The sequence below is a fragment of the Heliangelus exortis genome, chromosome 22, assembly GCF_036169615.1.
Source record: "Heliangelus exortis chromosome 22, bHelExo1.hap1, whole genome shotgun sequence".
Taxonomy (NCBI): Eukaryota; Metazoa; Chordata; class Aves; order Apodiformes; family Trochilidae; genus Heliangelus; species Heliangelus exortis.
In genome coordinates, this window is record NC_092443.1 from 9,827,931 (window position 1) to 9,848,309 (window position 20,379).

The 20,379-nt window shown below is 47.0% G+C and overlaps 1 protein-coding gene across 6 annotated transcripts; it reads right to left on the bottom strand.

Annotated features, from left to right (window-relative positions):
- Positions 1–1,396: 1,396 nt before the first annotated feature.
- Positions 1,397–20,266, bottom strand: ADAMTS13 (ADAM metallopeptidase with thrombospondin type 1 motif 13). Of its 6 annotated transcripts, none has more exons than XM_071765799.1 (29): positions 20,115–20,266; positions 19,659–19,725; positions 18,594–18,877; positions 17,439–17,580; positions 16,923–17,059; positions 16,344–16,427; positions 16,134–16,258; positions 15,296–15,442; positions 14,836–14,970; positions 14,145–14,295; positions 13,730–13,834; positions 13,467–13,618; positions 13,287–13,350; positions 12,622–12,748; positions 12,274–12,422; positions 10,838–10,958; positions 10,583–10,663; positions 10,122–10,303; positions 9,551–9,686; positions 7,875–8,004; positions 7,042–7,231; positions 6,272–6,389; positions 5,774–5,903; positions 4,280–4,484; positions 3,497–3,797; positions 2,998–3,144; positions 2,362–2,538; positions 1,842–2,020; positions 1,397–1,583 (listed from the first exon to the last, which is right to left on the bottom strand). In XM_071765799.1, exons 1-29 carry the CDS (start codon positions 20,184–20,186, stop codon positions 1,425–1,427), a joined length of 4,197 nt encoding a protein of 1,398 aa, XP_071621900.1. In that variant the 5' UTR covers positions 20,187–20,266; the 3' UTR covers positions 1,397–1,424. The 6 variants fall into 6 exon arrangements, with proteins under 6 accessions (XP_071621900.1, XP_071621898.1, XP_071621901.1 ...); XM_071765797.1 differs by having other exon boundaries at positions 2,998–3,147; XM_071765800.1 differs by having other exon boundaries at positions 6,272–6,386; positions 16,923–17,062.
- Between the last annotated feature and the right edge of the window lie 113 nt (positions 20,267–20,379).

Consider the following 20,379-nt stretch of genomic DNA (forward strand, 5'->3'; position numbering starts at 1 on the left):
GCGGAGTTGGCAACCTGTTGGCATCCCAATAAACGGGAAACAGCCTCAATTCCCTTAAATTCTAAAGGCAGCAGCTGCGTTTTTTGCAAACTGACACAAAGCACACAACCAGTAACCAGAGCCCATCCCTGCAGATCAGAGGGGACTCTGCACACTGGGTCTGGAACAATAAATAGCAGAGAGATTTGGGATCCAGAGCAGAGAGTGGAAAGACAGATTCCATCTGCTGAAAGGTTACCAAAAAAACCCTAAAAAATAAGAAAGGGATTAGGAAAAGGATGTCTTTTCAGTAACATCTCCTGTTAGGACAGGAAATGAGGGCCCAGTGCCTGCATCACCCACGCACTGCACTGGGAGAGCTGATGCATCCAGCTCCTCCAGGATCTCACTTCAACAATCTACTTTCTAGCTCTTCCAGGAATGGAACGTAAATCTGGAGGCTGGCAAGCAAAAAACTCCAGGCTTAACCAGCAAAAAAAAAAAAAAACCAAAAAAAACCAAAAAAAAAAAAAACTATTAAGAAGCCAGAAGAAAGTAAGATTTTGCAGTTGTAAAAAGATGTCAGAGAAATCAACTGCAAGAAAGCAGAAGAAGCAGGGTTAAAAGTGCCCAGGCAGAACCATTTATGGCATCCAGCATGAAGAGCAAGATGTGTCCAGCCAGGCTCCAGGTTCAGGAAAGGCCCTGTAAGCAGTGTGTTGTGATTTCTGAGGAGGATGACAGGTTCGGACCAAAGCATGGTTCATTGTTTAAGATATTAAATATTCAATATATTATATAAAAGCAATCTTTCAAATGTATTTAAAAATCAAACAAGTGACTGCTCTAAAATAGCTCTTCCTGATACAACTTGTGCCATGCAGTCTCAACAATCTCATTGCAGAGTTCCTGCAAGATGAAGATACCAGCAGATAAACAGCACAGCTACCACTCATTTTTGAGTAAAGATGTTTTGGCACCAAAACTGTCATTTAGAGACTGAATTATTTTATTTTCCCATACAAAAGAAGTACTGGTATTGCTGGCAGATATCTAACAGTAGAACCACAGGAGGCATGACTGGGGAGGGACATCTGGATGTTATTTAGTCTTCCCATATAGAGCAAACTGTCACCAGGTCAGCCAACTCCTGAAAACATTTAAGCTTTCTCAGTGACCTGTCCCAGTGTTGCACTGTGCTCCTGGGCAAAGGAGACACCTCCCTACAGTCTTCTTGTAACAGCAGTTCATCCTTATGCACACCTCTGCCTTCTTTGTAACATTCCAGAATTTCAGCAGGCCTCAGTTTTAAGGGGCATTTTTTACTCAAGAGATGGAGAAGCAGTTGTAAAAAGATTAAATTACTCCTGTCACCTCAAGCAGCAAACAGGCAGCAGTGACTAACTGGACCACAGCCTTTCTCAGTGCAGTGGGTCTGTCCCTTTTTATTTGGGTTCAATAGCATGATATTCAGCCCAGAAACTGGTTTGGTTATCCTTAACATTTTCATGGAATTCAATTTCAGCTTGGCTTCCTGTTGACTGCCAGAGGAACTGCTGCTTCCCACGGAACACCACGGTCTTCATGGTGCTTACATCACGGACCTGCATGAAGAAACACCAGACCATTATATCCCAGTAGCCTGCTGGGATAGACCCACAAAATACTGGGCACTTGTAAACTTGCCCTCTGCAAAGGTTAGAATAGACATCAGGAGTGCTCATTCCCAGCTACAGCCATTAACAGTGATCAGAATTTGACTCTGTAGGATTCGTGATTGAATTTTGCACCTGGATGGAAATCTCTGGTGAGGAGATGGGTCCATTCCCACCCAAACCATCCCCTTTGTGTTCCTGACTCACCAGGATGTAATTAAAACGTGTTTGGTTGCTCTGATTGCCCAGGTCAACAGCCAGGGCACGGAGAGCTATGCGATGCCCAGGAGCCACGGTGATGAAGGTCCGGCACATCCCTTCTTGCTTTTCATCAGGCACAGGATTCACTATTTCACCTTGGGGACCAAACAGCTGCTTGTCACAGTCTGAGAGGAGGAAAGGGAGCAGAAAAATTATTTAGAGAAGTGTTCAGCGTCTCCAAGAAAGAAATACTTTAAATTAGACACAGGCAGGAAAGTTTCTCCAAGGATTTTCATCTTGAAGCATCAAGTATCAGCAAACATCTGCAGGGGGCTTGTCTTTGAAACAAAGGGACTGTCCACAAGTCATCTTAATTCCAACACTCCTCAAAAAAGGGCTTGTTAGATGCTAAAACATGAAGCATGATTGTCACAGATTTCCACAGGCAGCCATGACCTGTCAGACTCTGTGGGCCTCCTCCTGGGTGCCTTTATCTAAAGCAATAGCAAAGCTTTCAGTAAGGTACCTTGATAATATTTTTTAGTTGCAGTTCTGCTGCTGTACTGAAGAATGATCCCATTTCCTGGCAGCAAAACACGTTGTTTCACAATCAGTGTATTTGTTCTGGAATTTATCAGTGACAAAGGGAGCTTCCTGCAGCCTGTCCGCCACATCATGCGCCCAGAAAACAGCACAACCTCACCTGGAAGGGATAGCACAGGGACCAGAAACACTTTCAGTAGAAGTCTGCAACTTACATAGGTCTGAAATCAAGTAGTTTCTGCATCTTGTCCCTATCTTATCAACATCTGTCATGAAAACAGTCCAGTTAACTAATCTAACTGTGCTGAGTCCAGCAAGAGGGTTTACTAGAGACAGCTTATAACAGCCCAAAGCAAGCAGCCTCTTTAACCCCATAAAATTCTTTCATTTCATATTTATCAGAAAAATGGGTAAGAAACTACTACATAGGGGGAGGAAAGGCATCACCTTCCTTTTTGTCCCACCTAGCAACAACTTAGTGGGACTGAAAAAGTGTTTTCGGAGATTACACAGGCTCCAGGGCAGCAAAAAACCTTCCAAGGCACCAAAAGCAAATGGGCAAGAGAGGTGTAAATTTCCCAGGAGGTCAGGAGAGTCCCCAGCATGCCCTGGACAGTACCTGCACTGCAGTTGAGGGAGCTCTGCAGGATGTGGACTGTGATCTCTTCCCCCAGGGGACGCCCGATGGCCACGGTGCAGTCACAGCTCCCTACACCTGTCATGTTGATCACCCCCGTGGCATTAAGAAAGAGCTTTCCACAGACACCTGCTACAGCAGAAAGAGGTGAGAAAACAGCCAGAAGGAACTACAGCTTCTGGAAAACAGCTCCCATTCCCCTCATGGCACAAGGAATAGAGATGTGAAAGGAGAGGAGGAGTTGGCTGCTGCCCCAAGGAGTTCCAGGTCAGAAGAGCTTTGGAAATCCCAGGGAAGGAAGTCATTGTTCCTAGCTCAGAAAACATGGACAGCCCATGGAATGCTGGCAGGAACACCATGCTGTTCCTCCTAACTAGAAGTACTCCCCCCATGCTCCCGTTCCTGCATGGCATGGGGGTCACCACAACCCAGCTGCATGCAGGAAGCACCCAGCTCTGCCTTTCAGCAGTGTCCTCCTCACCTCCACTGTGCCCTGTCTGCTCCTGGGGCACAGCAGATGGAGCAGGACCCAGGTCCTTGTTTCTTGCCTCTTTGGCAGCTGCAGCTGCCATCAGATGTGTGGCTGGTGTCACTGTCTGCAGCTCAGCTCCACGGGACCTGGTTTCCATCCCCAGCTCAGGACAGGGTCCTGTGGAGCAGCCACGGACCACGATGGCTTTGGGGAAGTTCCTGCAGAAAATGGGGCTGACAGGCTGACGGGTCAGAGAGTTGAGGCAGAAATCCCCACGTGTCTGAATGCCATTCCCACATGAAGCTGAACACTGCAAAGGAAGAAACCCACAGGTCTTTATACGTGTGTTTCAGTTGGTATTTAATATATATATATAAATGTATTGGCTCAGCTATAATCTGCAGAGCTGATCTTCTGTTGGCTGATGCTGTTCTACCTCTTGCCCTTTTCACTGCTCAGGTTTCATCACCTGTGAGATGGCCTGTCTCCCAGGGGATCTTCCAAACTATATGTTTGAATTGCAGAACCACTTCCTCAGAAATCAGAAGAGATCTGCATTTCACAAGAAAACATACCAAGGACCATTTTTAAACTGCAGCCAAAATCTTAGCTGAGAAAGGTGGGAAGCAGAGCCCCGGCTGCTAAACACGTGGCAGTGGAAAGGATGAAAAACATCCTTAGAAATGGTTTAGCATTTCTGTGGGAAGTGAATGTGTAAGGCAGAAGTGGTATTTCTCCCCTGAATGCTCTGGGGAAGTGACTGGGTATAAAAGCCCTGTGCTAAGTGCATACCTCTGTCCACTCACTGAAGCCCCACTCGTAGGAGCACATCCGGATGACACAGGGGACACTGGTGAGAGGCTTCTCTGCCACTGGACACAAACTCTCCTCCACCAAAACCTCCTTGCCTTGGTGGATCTGCACACAGGTGACCAGCTGAACAGCCAAGCCAAGCCCACAGCTGGAGGAACAGGGACCAGCTGGGGTTACCTTCCAGCTGACAGAGGACAGGGAGGAAAAAAATTAGGTTAGCAATTAATCCCCACCCTCTGCTGCCTCTCACTGCAGCTCCCTCATCATTCCCCCTTCTGCTTCTCAGCAGCTTTCTTCACCCCTCTGCCTCACAAGTTTTGCAGCCTACAGTACTTAGAAGGCAGCCTGTGAAATGAGGCTGGCAGTCTGGAGGTTTGAAGTTGGAGCCAGAGGGCATTCCCATTTTGCAAGAAGCCCACAGACTGAAAACACACATTGAGTCTTTCTCTGCACCCACTACAGTCTACCCCAGGGTGACACAGAAAAGCTTAACTCTACAATCCTATCTTCCTCCAAAACATGCACCACTCTGACCAGGCAGAGCAGAAACCAGCCCTGGTTATTTAATCCTGGCAGTGGCATCCTGCAGCATGTAAAAAAAAGTTCAAGATGTCACTGGCTTTCCAGTCCCACAGCTCTGCTCCATTTATCATCCCCAAGTCATCTCCCAGATCACACCATCCATGTTCACAGACAACAGCTCCTCCCCAGTGCTTGTTCTCATGGCCCATGGAGCCATTCTGACCTCAGAGGACACAGCTCCAAATCACACAGCTCCTGCTCCTCACACTGGGTGTCTGCCACAATCTCTTCTGCCTTCTCCCCTAAGGAAAGGGCCTCAGGATTATCAGGTAGTGCTTAGAGCCTTATCAGTTTCCTTCAGTTCTCAGAGCAGCTATTACAGATTCTTAGACAGAAGAGGAAGATGACATCCTCAGAGTAGCTTGAGCCTTGCTGTACCATGTCCTGGGAGGAACATGGAAGGAAAGGAAGAAGGAGGAAGGAAAGAAGAAGAGAAGGAGAAGGAGAAGAAGGAGGAGAAGGAGGAGAAGGAGGAGGAAAAGGAGGAGGAAAAGGAGGAGGAAAAGGAGGAGGAAAAGGAGGAGGAAAAGGAGGAGGAAAAGGAGGAGGAAAAGGAGGAGGAAAAGGAGGAGGAAAAGGAGGAGGAAAAGGAGGAGGAAAAGGAGGAGGAAAAGGAGGAGGAAAAGGAGAAGGAAAAGGAGAAGGAGAAGGAGAAGGAGAAGGAGAAGGAGAAGGAGAAGGAGAAGGAGAAGGAGAAGGAGAAGGAAAAGGAAAAGGAAAAGGAAAAGGAAAAGGAAAAGGAAAAGGAAAAGGAAAAGGAAAAGGAAAAGGAAAAGGAAAAGGAAAAGGAAAAGGAAAAGGAAAAGGAAAAGGAAAAGGAAAAGGAAAAGGAAAAGGAAGTAAAAGAAAGAAGGACCTCTCACTGGCTTTGTCTCCCAGGAAGTGCCTTACCTTGGTGGGCAGGGACTGAGATCACAGACTTCTATTCTGCCCTCTGGCTTTGGCACTGGATGACAGTTTTCTTCTTGGGTTTCCTCCCTGGTGTCAAAAGCTACACATACATATTGTAGCTGAGTCTCACCTAGAAAGAGAAGAGATCTTACTGCATGGCATGCATGCAAAGGGGGGAAATAAAGTCAGTTGCATCTGCACGTCTAAAACAAGCAAACTCTGCCCAAGTCCCAGGCACATTTATTGCACTCATCACCCCCCAGTTCTGAAGCACACCAGCAGCACCCAGTCAGCCCTCTAAACTATTCCTTGTCTGAACCAGGGTCCTGGTCTGGGACCAGGAAAGGCCTGGACTTCCCCCTCCCAGACTCAAAAAAATGGTGACCACAGCTACAAAAGCACTTAGAACTGAAGAGGGGAAAAGACCAGGTCCCTGAGGTTCCCTGAGCTCACACCTACAGCCAAGTCACATTTCCCTGCAGCACTGAAAGATCTCACCTCTGCCACAGGAGACAGAACACTCTCCAGCTAGAGGGCTCCAGACATACAGGGTCTGATTTTCCAGTTGGATCTGCCCAAGTGACTCCGAAGTCTGCAGTGAGTGTGAATCTTCCTCCTCAGAACAGAGCAAAAAGATTCAGACTGACATTGGCACCTGCTTTCCACACCAGACCTGATCTAAATGAAGCTGGGGGACATCTCCAGATCAAGCCTACAACTTCTTTTCTATCACTGAAGAAAGAGGCACAATTGAGCACTTTCTCCATTCTTGCAGGACAAGAACCCCTCCTGATTCACACCACCTGAAGAGAAATACCTGAGGCTGGAGATGCCTAAAGCAGTGAATTCCTCATCTAGCTCCCCAGTATGGACTGGGACCAGTGGTCCTGTGCTGAGAAATGCCTTTTCCTGCCAGCAATCCTCCCTACCATGTCAGAACATCTCTGTTGGCCAGTGGGGTTTCCCAGCTGACCAGGGGTTATTTCTGATTCTGATTTTGTCAGACAGAAATGCAGAAGGAAGATAGCCAACAGCTGCCCTAAACAAACCACCTCCAGGATCTGAGGAATCCAGTAGCCTGAATTAAGCAAGACAGAGCTGCCTGAGGTGACAGGATGAACCTTTAACTGATGACACCCTTGGTGTAAACCACCCTCCCAAGCTCCAGGGAGGAACTCCAGAGGGTTCCTTCCTATCTGGTAGCCTCTAAATACCAAGTGCAAAGCTCCCAGTGAGACCTCTGCAAAGATCCAAGCCAATAAACTCACTTTGTCCCAGCCTAAGGGGCAGACATTAACCACACATGGCACAATGGAGAGGGGTTTTTCTTCTGCTGGGCACAAGCTGTCATCCACAACAGTCTCCAGTCCATCATGAAACTGAACACAGGTCAGGTTCTGCTGGGCAACTCCAGTTCCACAGACAGCAGAGCACTCATCTGTCTGAGACATCTTCCACCTAAATGGGAAGTAACTGTATCACACTATTTCTCATCTTGGATCACAGAGTTTTTTTTACTCGTGCCACTCATTACAGAAATGGGTCACAGAGTGTTCAACTTCCTATTTCAAGAACCTTGTCTGGATGTGACTGAGAGGACAACTGCTGGAAGTGTTAAGTCCTTGCACTGACAGCTCTCTAGGACTGAAAGCATCTAAGCCAAAGAGCTAAACTTCAGTGTGATTATTTTTTATTAAATGATAAAGTACCTATGAAATTAACACCTGGGCAGGTCTGGCTCTTGGTCCTCTTTCCTCTAATCAACACAAGGGTCTCCTTCAGGCTCAGATCACATCTTTGTTAGCACAGCCATGGGAAGGATGGAAGCAGACATCTGGCCACACCAAAGTATTTTCATTTATCAGAGTGCTATAAAATATTAGGAGGACTCTCCCCAGCTCATTCAGCTGGCATCTCCATTACCTCGTGGGACCAGGAAAAGCAGAACATGGCTGGTAATCTGCTACACTATTATAATTAGGAAGAAACTACTTCATAGCTCTCCTGTTTTTCATCTTGCACAACACAAGTGAGACTGGGTCAGCTGGCAGAGTCAGGACAAGCAAAGCAAGAATTCCTCTGAGCTCCCAGGAACACCAACCTGTACAGGCATGGCTGCATGGCACAGGGCTTCTGCTCTGCCAGGGGCTGTGGGAGCTCCAGACACCAATGATCCTCTGTTATCTCATTCTTTGTCTGGTCAAAGCACACATGAGCCACTGGTTGTGTCCCTGGGATAGGGAAGTAAAAGGAAAGGGAGTTACAGAGTGAACTTTTCACCTCTATTATGCTAGAAAGATAGAGTAATTTCATTTTACTCAATCATTTGTGTAGGAAAATGGCACATTTGGGAACACAGACTTTCTATAAGCACACAAACTCCTCCTTTCTGAAATAACTTTCCCTCAAGAGTTTTAAAGGGACTTTCCAAGAGGAACACCCCAGAAGGCAGGACACCTTTGATGAATAATCCACTGCCAAGATGGAAAGATTGTTCTAAACTTGCTGTTTGCAAGAACAGGGATATCAATCCTCATTTGGTCCCCCTGATGCCTAATGATCCTGATGTCTGACTGATGAGGGACAGGTTGCTGAAAATCAGCTCTGGCAATGAGCCATTTTTAAATGACATTCTGTAGAACTAATCCTGCACTATCATCCTGCAGCTTTTGTACACAGACAGCACCCTGGGCAATGTCCTCAAAGCAATCATCAAACCCCAGAACTAGAGTAGAGGAACTGGGAAAGAAACTGAAGACTTGCAGTGCATGTGGTATGCAAGAAATTAAATAAAATTGCAGCTATAAACAAGATTTTTTTAACAATACTGAACCTAGCAGGTAAAGCAGGTGAAAATCCAAACTCAAGCAAGTTACAAGCAAAGCTGCAGAGTCCCCTTTGCAGTCAATGAGCTACCCACAGGAGAGACAGGTATTCCTGAACCTGAGAAGCAAATGTCAAGAATCAATTAGCAATATTTTCACAACCTTTCTTATTTTCAAATAATATATATTGGCAAGAAAGGCCTAAGCATCACTTTCAGTTTCCAAGATGCAATTTCAGCTCAGCAGTCAGTTCACCTGAGGCATCTGCTGGAGAAAAGCCCTCCAGACATATCTAGTCCTACAGACTGACTTCCAGCAGAACACATTAATGTATTTTCTAGATCCTTGTCATAAAAGTCTTGAGAGGCTTGCCTGTGTAATCTGTATTGTCTGGTAAACAAGATGTCAGAGCAACTACCAGAGTGATCTGTTACAACCTGCAGGATCTCTTCAGGGAGACAGAAAGGATTAACCATGGCACAGGAATAGAATTCTAAGAAGGAAGTTTCATAATTAGCTCTGAGGCTTTAGTTAGACACTAGATACTGCTTTGGTCTCAGACTTTTGATGTTTAGCCAGCTTCAAATTGCAATCTTCAATAACGCTGAAAAAGTCTGAGAAAATCAGTCTTAAACCCAGAAGTTCAGTTACAACCTACTTAAAAATCCTCTTCTTGATCAAGTGTTTTCATGATGCAGTTTGTTTGCTAATTTCATTCAAAACCTCTTTTTTTGGTTCAGTTTAATGCTGGCAACTGCAGCTCACTTCCAGCAATTTGCCTTTAAATTCAGTGGAGTTGTTTAACACATTCTGACCAAGTACCTGTCACTGGTATCACATTTCTTTCAGTCAGCCCAGGAGAGCCCATGGGGGGAAAGTGACTACCAGCCAGACAAACTAAAATTCTGCCCAGATCTCCTTAAAAAGGACAGATTGAGTACTGCTGCCTCACCTTCTCCACAGGTCACTGAGCATGGGCCCTGCTGAGGAATCCACTTGTATGTCAGATTCTCCCTGGGGACAAAGTAGCTGAAGGTGATGTCTGGGTTGGTGGCATTGCCATACTCTTTTCCATACCTTCTATAGACCTGGTGAAGAAAAAAAGTTGTGGTTCAGTGCACAAGTCAACTCAGACTCACAGAATGGAGATAAGAAAAGCCAGGCCCCCCTTTTCCATCCAATCCTGAGCCTCAGTGCTGTGACTCTCAGTCCCTGCCAGATGGAGTCAGAGCACTCACCCTGGGAATTCTGTACACAGGGCACTGAAAAAAAGATGAAGCAAAAGGTTGAACTCTGTGTGCCTTTTCCCACACAACCACCCCATAGACCTGCAGCAAACCTGTTGGCAGCCAAGCCACAACCTTCCCCAAGAAGAGCAACACCATCAATCTTCATCAACACCACCTCAAGTGCCCTTGAACACAAAGCTTATGCAACCTGGATTCTGCACTTCAGCAGAGCTACACAAACTCAGCCTGGCCAGCCCTGACTGGCTCCTTTCCAACTCTGCTACTTTAATTTACCTGGATTTCAATTTCTTCTTGTGTTGGCCCATCCACATGGACTTCCTCCAGGCTTGGTAGGTTGTCCTTGGTGAGAAACACTTTGTATTTGATCTGCCTGTCCTCTAGAACTGACGGGTAGGTGACATTCAAAGATATTTTTCCTTTTCCAGCAATCACATACTCTCCCTTAACCTTCACAGCTGGAGGGGAAAAAGCAGCAGTGAGGTAAAGGAAGATGATGTGGTCAGCATGATCCCCTGCTGCTGGCAGCTACACACTGTCCATTTGCCAAAAATCAGTCTGATTAAGTCAGGGACCCCAAAGTGTTCCTACCACTTCCCACTGCAAAGCATCCCACAAGCTGCACCATCATGAACTTTACTCCTAAATTCTATTTTCTTGTTTTTACACGTGTTTTTGTGTTGGTTTTTTTTTTTTTCCCTATCTGCAATCCCTCATCTCCTTTTCATTCAACTCACCCAAATGTGTGAAGAGTGGTCTCTGATTGGTGACATGAACCAAGGTGGTGTTATAAGGCAGGGACAGAAATGTAACGTACTCTGGAAGGATGGAAAGAGAGAAGAAATGGTCACCTGCCATTACTGCTCCTCTGTTAAAAAAGCTGGGGATTACAGATCAACCCCACTTCACCTTACTAGCACACTAATTTAATGCCTTACAGGCAGCAGCAAAACTTAATCATAATGGTGAGCTTGAGGGTGAGGACTACACACCTTTAGCTTTGCCTTCTGTATAAGATCCACTCACTTTGGTGCAAGTGGTGTTATCACCCCCACAGACCTTGCACGAGTCCATGATCTTCTTGGAGTCCATCTGGCCATCACACCCAAAAGCCTGAGCAAAGGGAGGAGTCTGTCAAGCCTTGTCTGTCCTGAGGACAACTGAATGAATGCAGCACTGCCTGAGCTCCTAAAAACTACTTTTTCATTTGTAATCTGAATTTAAGGCAACACCACAGACAAATATGCAACTGTACCCAGATCTGACACTGAGCAGTTCTATGCAAAGCCAGGGACTGGAAAGTCTGAGCTGAGAGCAGAAGCTTCATTGATTGTGGGACATTTTCTTTCCCATAAGAAGCAGCCCAGAAAGATTTCTCCTGTGACCTAAAATAAAGGCTCTGCACTCTTTCTCTTCTGACCTCTTCCTGGAAAGGGGGAAAAAAAAGAAAGCCCAGGAGAACAGTAAAAACGAATGGCAGGTTCTAAAGCAATCTTTAGCTGCCCAAACCCAAACCCAGCTCACATCCTTCACCCTGACTTTCAATCCCATGGAACTCAGAAGAGTTTCTATTCTCTTTCCCACGAACAAGAATAATTTACACAAAGCTACAGGAGGATCTCAGCAGGCTTAGCAGCAAAACATGTGCAACTGCTGAATTTATGCTAGAGGCACAGATCCCAGGCTTTGGATACTGCCATAACATACATATTTATCACTGCTGCCAAGAGAGCAGTGAAATCACACCAGATTATGCCTACCCCCTCTGCTGTTCATTAGGTGGAAACGCATTACACAGCATCGTGACCACGAGGATAATGAGAAAAACATAAAAGTGTATTCTGGGAACGTAAAGAAACAACAGAAAACATACAAGCAAGTCAGCACTGAGCAGTTACTAAAATGCAGACAGTGCGGGGGAGTTCCATGCAAGTTCATCATGAAGGAATGCACTCCTCATCTCCAATCCAGACCCAAAAAAAAGCTACACTTCAGTTTTGTTTAGCAATACTGCAACAATCAATTCGTCAGCCTGTGATTCCCAGGTTTTGCTCCTTCATTTGCCACTGATTCAGTTTGTTCAAATCAGGTGACATTTCTCCAGCAGTCAGGATTTTATAGGCCTGTTTATACCACACAAACACCTCAACTAACACATAAACCAATTGCTTCTTGGATTAGGGATTGAAAGATTTACATTTTTAGTGCCTAATTAGCAGAATGTGTTATATAGAGGGCATTGGATGCACAGACAGAACAGTAGATTTGTTGGATTCCATCCAATAAGCTCAGAATGAAACTCTCTTCTTTTGAGAAGAGCTCTCTCTCTTGTTTGGGACAGCACTTTGTTCTCCTGCTCTTGACAAACTGAGCCCCTTGGGGCAGGTTACAAGTCAGAGGTTCACCTGGATTCCCCCCAGTCACTTACTCTGCAGCTTCCCATCACACACAGATTGAAAGCCCCGGGGTGCTCAGACTCATCCTGCTCACATCTGGTTCCATCCAGGAACTTCTCCTCACGCCTTACCATGAACTCATTTTCAACTGCCCTGCACATGTGCTTGCAGAGCAGGTCCCCTGGAGGAGGCAGACAGGAGAAGGAGGGAATTACTCTTTCTCAAGGGCTCGTGGCTGACCATCAAGCAATGGGAAGAACTCAAAAGCACCTGACAGGAAGAACAGCCAGGTTTCACATGAAAACTCAAGTGTCAGTGAAATGCCCTTTGGGGCACAGATATGTCCACAGAGAAGCCACAGTTCCTCAGTCTTTCCTCACCTTTGGCAAAGCCAACAGCAGAAGTCCAGGTATAAAAAGATGGTGCTTCTACAGTGAGATACAGAGGCTTTAAGTTTGTTGCTGCACATTGTTCAGCCATAAAATCCTCCTGGGTCATCAAACAGGCCTATATTGCAGAGAGAATTACATGGGTAATGAAAGGAAGTGACTGAGCACAGCAGCATTTTACCCACTAGCTAAAGGCAGAAAGCAGTGGCTGCTGAGTAAAATGCCAAAACAACTGCAAATAAAGAAAACCACTTCAAAGAGAAGCTGCAGGATATGCAGAAAATTGTGTTTGGCAGTTGATATATTTGGTATTTATCCAAAATAAATGGATAAAGAAAATAGGAATGATATAAGAATGTCTCTCTGAAGAAAGTGATCATTAAGTGAGTCCCTATTTTCTCAGCATCTGTCCTGCTATGAAGGCAGAGGGAAAATGCTTCATTACACAAGCACAATGCTGTTAAATAACACTGCTGTCTTCAGACAGAGGAACAAATACCTCTTCTCTTCTTAGACAGAAGAAGGCTGCATGCCAGGTCTTTAGTCCTCCTTCCCAGAGCAGCAAGCTAATGAGCAGCCCAGTCCCAACCCCTGCAGCTCCCAAAGGGTTAAATGGCATTAAGAAAGAGACCAAGAGGTGTCACAAGCTCCATTACCTGAGTATTGCACATCTCCACTTGGATGCTGGTGCCATGGCATTCCTGCCCCCCAAAAGCAGGCCTGGAAATGACAGAACTCCTCAACAGAGGTGGGGTTGTCCCGAGCAAAGAGCTCTGCCCCCATGGCCCTGAATCAGGCAAGAGGCACCAGAAACTCCCCAGCTCCCCACCTCTCACCTGGGGTTGTTACAGAACCTCTGCCTCATGGTAACTCCACCTCCACAGCTGCGGGAGCAGGAGGAGAAGGGGCTCCAGACAGACCACTGCCCATGGACCACAGCCACGGGGTTCAGTTCTTCCAGAGAGCTGCACTGTCCCTTGAAACACCACTGTGACCAAGAATAGAGAAAAAAAATTGGCAGCAGAACCACAGTGGGTGGGGAGGAAGGGTAGAAGCAACCCACACCCAGTTCTGAGCATCAGACCAGCTGCATCCTCACCTTATTGATGCCACACTCAGTGCCATCCAAGAGGGGAACCAGAAGCCGAGTGCAGCTGGATTGGTCTCCTGGCTGTACATGGCATGAGAGAACTTCACATATGTCCTGGTGTGACAAGAAAATCAGGGAGTTCAGGGAATCATCCAGGCCCATCAACACAGCAGTCTCCAAAAATGCTCCATTTAAATGTCCCTGATGTTTGGTTACCCCAGAGCTACCCAACAAAGCAAGAGAGTCCCTTCATTTCTCCTGCTGCTGGTAGGCTTTGAAGGTTTGCTCTTTGCCAAGAAATTTCTGCCAGGAAAGCACCTTCCATCCCTTTATAATAAAAATCTCCCCAACTCCCTTTTCCTGCATTTCAGCTCCAGAACATTTCCCTGCTGCCCCTAGCAAGACAGACAAACTTTCTACCTACAACATTGGTGTCAGCAAAGGTGCAGGCTGTGGCAGCACTCCCAAAGGCTATCCTGCATTGCTCATCTGCTCCATAGTACAAGCCAGGCTTCCATCCAGGGATGCTGCCTTCCATGTCTGGGAGGTCATTCAAGCAGTTTGTTTGGCCTGTGCTGAGAGAAACATAAGAAATATCACTTTCCCAGCTGTGGGCAGTAAGGACAATGACATGTTTGCAAACTTGTGCTGAGTTTCATTCTGGGAGTTGGCTGTTGCTTTCCCAGACAACACATGCTTACTGTGGGCTGTGATGGATTTAGTTGCAGCAGCTGCCTGGAGATGCTCACAGTTCCCTGCTGCTGAAGTTATAACAGAAACCCATTCCTGTTCCTCACCCAGCCAGCTCACAGCCCACAGTGCTCCTATAAGCCTCGTTGCTCTGACACTTTAAATGAAGTTTCCAGGTTGAGCTGGTGCCTGAGGAGTCCAACACAGCCCAGTCCTGTTAGTCACCAACCAAAGTAACTTCCAGCTACTTGAAGCAAAAATTGGGTTTAAGCTCAGCAACAGTGATAAACACCCCCAAGCTTTTAAAAGCTCCTCGTTTTCCAAGTACATCCTATTTTGTCCCTTATCTTTCCCTGTGCTCTCCCCTAAGCTCTCAGCACAGGGAAGTGACCCCCCATGGGCACCAGGGCCCCCCCACCCCTTACCTGACAAATGCCAGGAACTGCTCTCGGCTGCACTGGGACCAGGCCAGGTCGATGCTGTTGTGGGTTCCTGCTGAACCCATGATGTGACCACTGCTGCTGCACTGGTTCCCCTCCCCATCATGGGGGATGCCAAGACTGTAACAGAAGCACAACAGTGCCCTGAGGAGAAGAAACCCAGAGGCTGGGTCCTTCAGACCTTCTCTAAGCAAAGGCTGAGCTCCCTCTGCAGCCTTTCCTGCTACTGTTGTCACAAATGTTTTCCCTCCTCTCTGCAGCTTTCTGTCACAGGGCATGCAGGAATACCAGAAATGTAAGGAACTCTTCCCAGAAGTTTTGAATAATCTATAGGAGATCCCCTGTTATACCAAAAGATCATTTTCCTTTTTCTGAGTCCTTTAAACCAGGGAAAGTTTTTACCCAAATAAAACATTCTGGGCTGCTCTGGGGCTTTCCTGCTGACCTGTGCCCAATCTCATGGGCTATGGTGACTCCCAGGTCAAAGCCAGTGTCCTGGGTGATGACACAGCTCCAGGAGGAGGAGCAGACTCCACCCAGCTGGGTCACTCCTCGGAGCTCCTTGTTCCCATCAGGTAACTCCAAGTCAAACCTAGAGTGTGACAGAGAGGAAAAAGCAAAGAACCACTGCAGCTGTTAGAGTCACCTCTGAATTTATTGGCACCTTTCTGACCTAACTTGAGATACCTAACATTTACTGTAACACATGGAGCTCTCTGGGGCCAGGCAGTAGCACAAACACTCACTGTTCACAATTTGTGGTGACTCTACATTTAAAAATCCCCAGGACCCCAGACAAGCAGAACAGAATGAAATGACCTAAACCTATTCTCCAACAACACAGTGCATCATCACACACATCACACTCAACACAAAGCCATTACACTCAAGAAAAGTTTGCCTTCAACAAATCTAAGCCAAGCAAAGAGCCTGAAAGCCAGACAAAATGTCTGAGTCTGGAAATCTTCTGTGGAAAACACCAGGGGGTTCTCACTTCCAGTTACTGTTCAACATCTCTGCCCACAAAGAGCTGCAGTGGGTCTGTCTGTCTTGCTCTGGAAACACCCAAAGTCATCTCAGGTCTGGCTGGTCAGAGCTTGGGGAATATTCCTGAAGGAACAGCAGCACCTCTGAGTGACTGCTCTGCACTGTGGGCAAGGGAATCCATTCCAAAGATTCCAAAGATCCTGCCATGCCCAGCTGCTGGAAGGGCCAGAGCAAATCACTGGTACTGCCCAGTACCAGCCCTGTTCCCAGTGCCCAGGGCAGAGGAGCTCCAGTACCTGGTGATGTAGAGGACAATGTCAGCATGCTGGGGGTGAGAGTCATTCTGGGGATTGACCTTCTTGCTCCACTCACAAACACTGATCAGTGAGGAGGTGATATTTGTGGTGATGTTCACCCCTGGCTGGAGGGAAGGCAAAGGTTTGCACATTTCATACAGTTTTCAGCAACTTCTTGGAGAACACCTGAACATGGCCCTCCCTGCTTACCTCTGGTTCTCTCAGAACAAGCATTTGCATAAGATGAACCCTGAAATGAGCACCCAGTGAGGAATCTCTCAGCAGCTCTGCCCCCTGTGCAGAGATAGAAAAGGTTCAATAATGAAGGCACCTTGGTGACTCCTCTGACACAAACAAATTCTGAGAAATAGCAAAGAGAGGCATTTAAAGAGCCTGTAAAAGAAATAAAACACTCAAATGTAAAATCTAAGACCAATTCAGTGGCTCTTGTTCAACCTCACTGAAAGCAACAGGGACTGGATCAAGGCCCTGGCAATAGAACTCCTGCTCCTCTATCTGACGTGCACCAGTATTAGTACTGAGAGTTACATTTTCTACACAAGCTCTAAGGCTACAACCCCAAAGCTCCCACCAACCACTTTTCCACGTGCAGCTCCTTGGTACAAGGGTCAGCTTGCTGTGCAGTGCCACGAGAAGCACAGTGGAACACCCTGCACACACACAGTGCTCTGAACTTGGAGCAGGTAACCACAAACACCTCTGCAAGGGCACTCAGAGGCCCATCTGCCTGGGACACTGGGACAGCAATTCAGAAACAAACCTACTCACAATGTTCAGGTTGGCAAGAATGTATCTCTCCGTGTCCTCCTGGTGGTACAAGTACACATCTGGACCTGCTACAACCATCAGCTCCAGATGTTTGACAGTTCCCTCAGCCCTCTTCTGCAGGCGAGGAGGAGGGTGCCCTGCTGGACAGCACAAAGGGACATAGGAAGTTTAAAATCCAAAATAACATAAAAGGTCCTACAGCTCCACTCTCTTCTCCTGAAAGATTAGAATAATCCAGCTGGAAGACCACTCCTCCAGTTGGTTGCTCAAGTTTTCCACTCCTCTTGGTTCCTTTCACTTGCTGGCATGCTTAAAGACACACTTATGCCACCAAAACAGCAAATACCTACATGAAACCCCACCAGCTCCACCCCAGTGAGGTAAGGAGCACCCATCAGGTACACTCAGCTATGTGTAGATACAGATTTTTCCTCCTGAGATCATAGAAGCAACCCCACTACCAGGAGAGAGCTTTTCCAAGCAGAATAAGCAGGGCTCCCTCTCCACACACATTACCTCTTGCTTTATCCTCCCCTCTTGTGGAGGTTCTGAAGAGAATGTGGGGTCTGGAGAAGCCAAGGTCCTTCAGCAGGGCCACATCTTTGCTTCTGACTGGCCTGATGTGAATCTTCTCCTCATCTGCAGTGACAACCCCTTGCTAAAGGAGATGAAATTCCACCTCTGAGTTGTTGCAAAGACATTTGCCATCAGTGTGCCACATCCTTCCTCTGCCTCCTTTGTAATGCTCAGATTTATTAAATGGATGGGTGTCCTGGTTTGGGCCAGGATAAAGGGGATTTTCTGTCTTGTACTTGTGCTTTCAGCTCAGTCTCTTGTCAGTAGCTGCACTGCTGAAATTCACAGCAAGTTTCTCAGACAGTGCCTGTTTCAGACACTGATGTTTATAGTTACAGCCAGAGACTGGTGTGCAGAGCCCAGGGCACTGCTCAGCTCTGAGGAACATTTTACCCTCTAGAAGGGATAAAGAGGTCCCACCTGCAGCCTCCTTTGGGGAGGAATGGACAAGAGAGATGCCAGAACTGACCAAACAGAGGATTCCATCCCATACACCTCATACTCAGTATAAACTTGAGGTATCATGAGGGCCAAGCCATGCTTCCACCTTCCAGCTTCCTGCCCTTCCTGCCTTTCCTGTTTCCCTTCCTTCACCCATTCCCTGTTTCCTTCAGCATCCTGGGAGGATTCCATCCCTTGCTCTGCCTGTGCTCCTGATCCATCCCAGCCCATATCTGTGTGTTCCTGCCTCCAGCTCCCAACTGCTCCTGACCCCAGGATTCCAGCCTGGACTTTCCCAGGGCTGCCCTGCAGCCTCAGGGGTGATGTGAGAGTTATTGAGGGAGAGGGGGGGAAGGAACCTGGGATCAATTTTCCTGTATATTTGTATGTATTTAGTAATTCTTCCTATTTATCATTACTGTTTCATTAAAGATGTGTAGTTCAGTTTCCAACCCATCAGTCTCTCTCCCTTATTCTCTCTCCTTTATCAGGGAGGGGAGGGGGATTAATAGAGAGACTCTGTTACTGTTTAATTGCTGGGCCAATGTTAAACCCTGACAATGGGTCACAGAGGTTTGGTGCATCAAGCTGCAGTCCTACAAGGGCTGTAAGCTCTGCTGAACCAGCTCCCACAGCAACTCAGAGCACACTCACCAGCTGCCCCTCACAGTAGGAGACCCTGCAGGTAGCCCCAGGGGGGTGCAGGGGATTTCCCCCTGCAAAGCAGCTGCCAGAGGGTCTCTTCAGGAAGGCAAAGGAGGAGTTCACCACTTGACTGCTCACAAAGGAGGAGGAAAGGAGGGCGTGGTCCTCCAGAAATTCAAAGGCATAGACTTCTCCCCAGGCCTCAATGGAGCAGTGCTGAACCTGACAGGACTTCAGCCCCAGTTGTTCTTCTTTACAAGGGCAAGTTGGCTCAGCAACAACAAACTCAGGGACTGAAAGAAATGAAACACCAGGACAAGGGGAACAGTTATGAGAAGCAATGAGAAACAGAAAACAGATGTAATGATCTACCTCCCTAGGAAAAAATACTCTCCAAATGACAACAGTTAAAGAATTTGCATGCTTCCATTATTCCAAAGTGAGGATAACCTGACTGGGAACATACAACAGCTCTGAAACTGGCTCCTGAGTTATCAGTCCTTTGCTCCCTCAATAGGAAGAGTTCATTTAACAACAACTGAGAGAGTTTTAGTTTTACTTCTTCAGATGTTAAGTGCTGCTGAGTGAGAATCAGCATAACCCAGGCACTGGGATGAGCACCAGGTGAACTGACAAGTGGACAACATCCTTGCTTTATGGATTTGAGAATTCAAGACATCTCTTTAGGCTGCACTACCATCAATCCAGACCCAGAATACTCATCTCTCCCTGCATTTTTTTTGCATTTAGGGCTATTCTTATGCTTGAGGCTTCCCAGTCAAAAGACCAGAACCTGTTAATGTCAGAAAAATACCAATATAGGAACAAGGACCACAGGAGGAATGTACAGAAAGATTTATCAGATCTCCTTCAATGGATTTTCAATACTGACCCAGTTCAACTGCTTTCACACTGAAACATGGATTGCCTCACTGAGCAATGTGACTCAGAAACTCTGCATGCTTGTCATATCAGGCTTTGTTAATAACTGTTCTTAGCACCACCAAACCTCCAGGATTAGAAATAAACCCAGAGCCACCTTTCAAAAATCAAGCAGGAAGGAGCCCTGCATACCATCAGGTGCTGAGCTGGTTCCAAAATAAGAGAAAACATCTTCCACATCCAAAGCACTGAGAAATTCCTGCATGAAGAAGAAGAAGAAGATTTACATTCTTTTACATAAAACCAAATGGATACAAGGCCATCACTTGACTGGACCCTCCTGGGAGGAATGCCAGCAGACAGCTCCAGCACCACCCACCCCAAGTGCTTTAACTTCGCTTTGACTTCACTTTAACTTTTTCTTTAACTTCCCTTTAACTTCAATTTAACTTTGCTTTAACTTTCTTTAACTTTCGCTTTAACTTCGCACCCCCAGAGGCAGCAGCAGCAGCTTTATCTTCTTGATAGCGAGGCCTGATGGCTCTTGGCTTCCCACACGTTGTCTGGGCTTTGCTTTTCTTTCCTAGAAAGGACGAAAAACCCAAGAAGAGCTTCCTGGAAACGCATTTTTCTGTCGCTCGGACTCACCTCGGGGGGAGGCGCGGGCCCGCAGCGGCCCAGGGGCAGCGGCAGCACCAGGAGGGCCCAGGCCAGCAGCATGGCTGCGGCACCGGGGCACGGAAAACGCTTCTTTGGCCCCAAAACATCACGTGGAGCGGAAGGGTGCAGGGTTTAAACCAACAGGGGAGCTGAACCGCTGCGTAGAGAGGGAGAAAGGGAGGGGGAAGGATCCGAGGGCTCGCAGGGACAGCTGAGGGGGGAGAAAGGGTTTGCGCAATGTTTGCTGCGGCCA